The 6121-nt window shown below is 33.5% G+C and overlaps 1 protein-coding gene across 6 annotated transcripts in view; it reads left to right on the forward strand.

Annotated features, from left to right (window-relative positions):
- Positions 1–5318, forward strand: part of RASSF8 (Ras association domain family member 8) — a 111544-nt gene extending 106226 nt beyond the window's left edge. For all 6 annotated transcript variants that reach the window (XM_069491687.1, XM_069491689.1, XM_069491690.1 and 3 more), the window contains 2 exons: positions 360–504; positions 1143–5318. In XM_069491687.1, the coding sequence (XP_069347788.1) occupies positions 360–504; positions 1143–1264 (267 nt within the window). In that variant the 3' untranslated portion in view covers positions 1265–5318. The remainder of the gene's footprint in view (positions 1–359; positions 505–1142) is intronic.
- The last annotated feature ends 803 nt before the right edge of the window (positions 5319–6121 follow it).

Here is a 6121-nt window from a genome sequence, read left to right on the forward strand (position 1 = left end):
GGGAAATTTGTGACCAGCTTACTAGCAAGATTGCTATACCACTGGGATGGATAGAAACCCGTATTTTTTTAATGAAAGTTTATAGATGTACATTTATTTCATAAGGGTGCATAATGGTGTTCCTGAGGAAAGCATCACATTTAAGAGGACAAACTGAAGAAGCTATTGTCTTTGCTTTGCTTGTTTTTTGGCCCATGCCCCGGAGTGAAAATGCCCATTGTATCGATATAAATGTGATCTCGTGAAGGCAGGTATCCCACATTTAACCCCTGCAGCAGATGGACTTGTCACTAGGATGTCTTGAACTGACCAGTAGTGCATCCTCAAATTTAAAAAAATAATAATAAATTTCCATTTAGGACAAAGAGCAAGAACTGGAGCAGCTGACTAAAGAGCTGCGGCAAGTCAATCTCCAGCAATTCATCCAGCAAACAGGGACAAAAGTTACCGTTTTGCCAGCAGAGCCCATTGAAATAGAGGCCTCACATGCGGACATAGAAAGGGGTAAGACATTGATCAATATGCTTTTTCTCCCTTATTCTCATTGCTTAACTTCGAATAAACTGCGTGCGTTCAGTTAAAGTATTATCCTTTTAAGTGGGCCACTTAAAAAAAATCTTTTTTACATCCTGTTTCTGGGGAAAATCAGTAATAATTCAAATTATTTATTTACTTAGGTGAGCATCTAATCACCAAATCTCATATCATTGGTTTTAAACTGCTTCATTATAAAAATTTTTCTTGAAATATATATGAGTCATAGTCTGTTAATTTGAATTTTAGCTTCTCTCTGTTCCAAATGCCCCTTCTTCCCTTCTTCCCCTTCTAAAAATTTTTATCAATTTGAGCTGATATTTAAAAGACAATTCCAAATCTATGTATACATATGGTGTGAACATCTAAGAAAGAAAAGCAAAATGCTCACCTTTTCTAAAGATCATTCACTGTTCAAATCACTGATATCCGGTTTATCAAATAGGCTTCCGTCTGAGAGGGTTTTAGCCTTCTCCTCCCAGGCCAGGGCCACGGGGGCTTGCAGTTGTTGCTCCAGACAGTTCTTTCTTTCAGGTTCTAATTTTTCATATTGCTGAGTCCTCTCAGTTGATGAGTACATTGAATGACTTTCTCTGTTTCCTGTTTAGAGGTGCCATTCCAGTCGGGGTCCCTGAAGCGACCTGGTTCATCTCGGCAGCTCCCCAGTAATCTTCGCATTCTACAGAATCCTATCTCTTCTGGTTTTAACCCTGAAGGCATATATGTATAACATTGTCTGTCTTTAGGGGGGGAGACCCAATAAAGGTACCAAGGACAGTAGAATTCTCTCTTTGATTTGTGCCAATGATGAACAGAGGGTGTATTTCACAAGCCGCCGTGTCTTTTTTCTCTCCTAAATCGCATACCACTTGGAGCCATACCCTGTGCACTGATGCTAAAGAACAAAGAAACTGTGTTTTCACACATCAACAGTGTTGATATTTTTGTCTAGCAGCTGTAATGCAAAGCCTTCATTTTTATTTGTAGCATTTTGAGAGCATTAGCAAAGTGTCATATTGTGTGTATACATAAGTAAACCTTGACTTAAGAGTGAAGAAACATTTGTGACTGGCTTTGGTTTAATTTATTTCATGTAATCAATTAATGTGTGAATGTTGATGTTTTAATATTTTTTATTAATACTTATCCTGTGACTTAATTACATTACATATTGTGTGATTATGACTTTGTGTGCTTGTTGCCAGACTCCATCCATGCATTGCTGATTTACAACTACACAAGCGTCCTAGGGTGTTCCACCATCGAAACCAACTCCAGAAGAGCCCGCTTGCGTTTATTTTCTGAAACTGTCCATTAGCCATTGCTTAATTAGGAGAAATAATTTGGGTTTTTTTTTTTTTTAAATCTAGAATTTAGTCTTTCCTTTACAATATTCCCAAATATATGAGTGAGCACATAACATAACAGATATTTTTCATGAGGCCAATTGTATGTGTAAAAGGTTTGCAGTGTTTCAGATACTGTTGAACAAAAATGTAATTGTTGATATCTATCCAAACGGGCATGGGGTTTCCTGATACATTATATGTTTCGTTTCTGCCCTGCCTTATCCTTTCCTCTCACAGGTCCTTAGAATTGACATAATATGTAAGTTATAGAGGACCAGATTGCTCTACTTCCGGAATGTTGCTTTAAGTGCTGTATTTTAAAATACCCACTGCCTGTGTATGGTCTATTGGTATACATACCCGCGCGTAAGTTATTGCTTGCACATAATTTACCATTGGGATTTCTCTAGTCACTTAGAGGGAAAGTAGATTGGAGTTAGGTACTTTTTACCAAGGAAATAAAATCAAATTCAGTATGTGTTTTTACTTTTAAGCTTGACTTTTATAAGACATTAATCTGCATTTGTACATGTTGTTTTACTTATAAAACCAAAAATGAGTCAATGCCTTTCCCATGAGTAGTGACTTAACTAAGATTTATAGGAATATTTAGACAGATGCCGTCAGACACCACTTAGCCATTTTTACATTCCCTCTGGTCAAATTTGGTACAGAATAATGAAGACTTTAATCTGAAATTTAAAGTAGTTTTTAATTCTGAAGAAAATAAATTCTCTGTGTTATTTACATGCAACAAAATAAAAGTGGGTTGATATAGTAATGCCATGGTAACAATAAAAAGATATGTCTTATGCATGAAGGCAACTTTGGATGTTTTAACATATTTGACTTATTTTTGGTTCAATGAATGCTGAGAATGCTGCTTTACTTAGGTTTCCTATAAAAAATTTTAAGAATGGCTAAGAAAATATATAGAAGCTTCTAGAGAACTGAAAGTAATAATGTAGAGTTGCCTTTTCTAGTACAGCTAAGTGGCGGACCTCACCTGAAGATAATATTTTTGGGGGTTCTTGGAGTTATCGAGTTGATCTTGCCATTATATTACTTTGCAAATAACTGAAGAAGTAAATGATTTTTACCTAAATAACCACATTCTGTACACATTTGCTCTCAGTTTAAAATAGTTATTTCATTTCAACATACATTTAAAATTAGGGTAATTAAAAATCAAAATAATTTGTAGCTTTTGTGACAACATTGATTTATGTATGCCCAATATATGCCTTATTTTTAAAGAGTCCTGTCCTATACTAAGAGTCATTTTGTCATTGTTCAGAGAAATTGAGACCTTATTCACAAAGAAAAAGATTTTTTATATCAATTGCATTCTGTTTAAATCAAAATGTTAAACTATAGGTAATATTAAACTTTTCAATTGGAAACTACACAAATGCTTTGGCATACCATGAAAAACACAAAGCCGGTATCCAAATTAATTATTGTAAATTATTATCAGAATTAACCTAATAACTTTAAAGAGAGGCAGCATGATTGCAACTTACAGCAGTCCTGGGTTCTCCAGCACAGGTCCACAGTTAACCTCCCTGACTTCATCAGAATTTCCAAGCTGCCAAACAATCTTCATGGACCTAATTACAGATAGAAAAAATATACATATATATTTCCTAGATGGGAAAATATAAATGTGAATATGATGAATACATTGAGCAGCTGTAGTTTTTAATCAATTATATTACTTCTGGAAGCTCAAAGCTAAGAAATATTTTCTAAGACTTAGAGGGAAATAACTCATTTCCATAGGAACATCTTAAAATATTTTAGTCTATTTGTGATTATTTTTATCTATTGTGAATACAAATGAGTTACACTAAAGTGCTACATCTTTGGATACATTTCTGAGGGGGGAGCAGGCAATAGTATATAAAAATACCAAATATAAAATTTTGCATCTGGGGGAATATTCAGGTTCTAAATACTAAATTAGATGACAAGTTTTTGTGTTTTTTTAAAAATCATACTGAAAATTGTTTTATTGTAATTTTCTACAAGTATTAAATACATTTAAAGATTTTTTTCTTACCAGGGAATAGTTTTAATACTGTTGTTATATTTGACCTCTTGAGTATCTGTCATCCTCCAAGAATGATCTCTAGTGGTTGACCTCAGTTCTTTTGTTGTCCTTATGAGATATTTTGGTTTGTTAGCATTTGGTTTTTTGTCTTGATGCATAAGGCATTTTTTATATGTGAGACTTCAGTTGGTATTAATAGGAATTACCTGTTGTTTAATTCCCCTAGTAATCAATGAGCCAATCATGAATTCATGTAGTTCAAATTAGACATAAGCAAGAGCTAAAACAAGACTGATAGAGTAAAATATATATAGATATATGAGATACAGTAAAAAAATAGAATTTATAGTGTGAAATGTGAACTATAGCAGTGTATGAGAAGAACATAAAAGCACTTGCTTCCATAGCATAAATAAAATTTACACCTGCATTAAAAGATAATTTTCTTTGTGAATGAGAGCAAAACAGTCTTTAAAAAAGAAAACTGCTGTGAACATGTTTTCAAGTTAAAACTGTAATGGATTAAGGAAATAATATGGAAAAGGCAAAATCTCTTGATTTCAGGCATGCAAAGAGCTTAAGTGGATGGGCAGTTCCCATCGTGCATTGCCTTTGAAAAATTGGGCCTTAATTTGTATGTAAATAACAACGCTGTGTTCACATCCCTCTTGTACCTAAAGTTGTCTTTAGTGACCTATATTGTATTAAAAATTAGCTCATAAGTATTACTTTTATATTATGTCCATTTTCTAAAGTTGCATGTTTATACTCTTTGCTACAGTATTTTTAAGTTTTGGGTGAAGGCCATCAGCTGTATCAAGAAGACAAAACAATCACTATTTATTCAGTATTGCTGCTTTACATTTCCAGAATAAGCTTTCTATGCCAGGACAGTGACTGCTTGAAAGCTGCAGGAGCTCTTTCCAATGCATTTTATATATTTTTAGAAACCAAATAAATGCAGAAAACTATTTAGTATACTAATTATATTAAACCAGCAGAAATATAAAGGCAATAAAGTATATACATATATATGGGGGGAGGGGAAAGATTAAAAAATAGGTTTACAGCCAGACATGGTGATTGCCCTAAATCTATTTCTCGGTATGTTTTTCTTTATTGACCCTAGGAGGATTTGAGTTGCTGCAGCTTTAAACAGAAAATTGCCACATTCACTAATTGTGGACAAATAATATGCTTTTAGTACTGCTTTGCTTATGTACAAATAAAAATATGTAATATGTATTATATGTAATTACTCTTTTCTTTGCCTTTCATTTCAAAATGTATTGTATTTTCTGATTATTATCATGAGCTGTAAAACAAAGGATCAATATCAGATATTCTCCCAAATAATAAATTTTCAGGATTCATTTGGGGCATTACAATTGTTGATTTGTTTCTTATGTCCTTAATATTTTAAAATACAATTTTATTTCCTTTAAAAGATGCCAAAGAAAGTAAGTGCACATAACGGTGACACAAATTACATACTTCTGACTCTAATGTTAATTATTATAAATACCTAAAGAGTTATCTATGGCTCAAAAGATAGCTACTTCATCAAAGTAAAAACTGAATTAAGAAACTATTAATAATAGGCCTTCCTTTTATTTCAAAAGCGAAAGAAGAAATGATTCTTAATGAATCTCTGTAGTCCCCGATCTCCTTTAAAACTCGAGGTGAGAAGAGAACTACTAACATTTCAGTCCCTGCTGCATGCCAGGTGCAATAAAGGATACTTGTCACACTGTAACATTCACAACCACCCGGAGAACTCCCAAATCACACACCTGGGAGGTAGCTGACACACAGTTTGAATTTAGACCTTTCAGACCCCAAACCACTTTCCTGTAGTCCGTGGTACAGCTGCGTAAGCTTTATGATGCCCAGTATTTGCATTTTAACCACTTTTTAATGTGGCAGTATATAAATTGTCATTTTTATAGGAATATTTTTGTAAGTAGAAGTTAAATCTTGATGGAGAAATTATACATATGAATAGTAGTGTGTTATAAAAGCAAAGATAAAATGAGAAACTTAAAATAATTCAAAATACCAATTATTCTATGTCCTAGTTTGGGGGACTTTTAGAATTTTAATTATCCGTGCTGTCCTCCTCTGAAGTCGTATGTTTTGTTAACGGCAGAGCAAGAAATAGGAACTTCTGTTCACTGGACTCTTC

The sequence above is a fragment of the Eulemur rufifrons genome, chromosome 16, assembly GCF_041146395.1.
Source record: "Eulemur rufifrons isolate Redbay chromosome 16, OSU_ERuf_1, whole genome shotgun sequence".
NCBI lineage: Eukaryota > Metazoa > Chordata > Mammalia > Primates > Lemuridae > Eulemur > Eulemur rufifrons.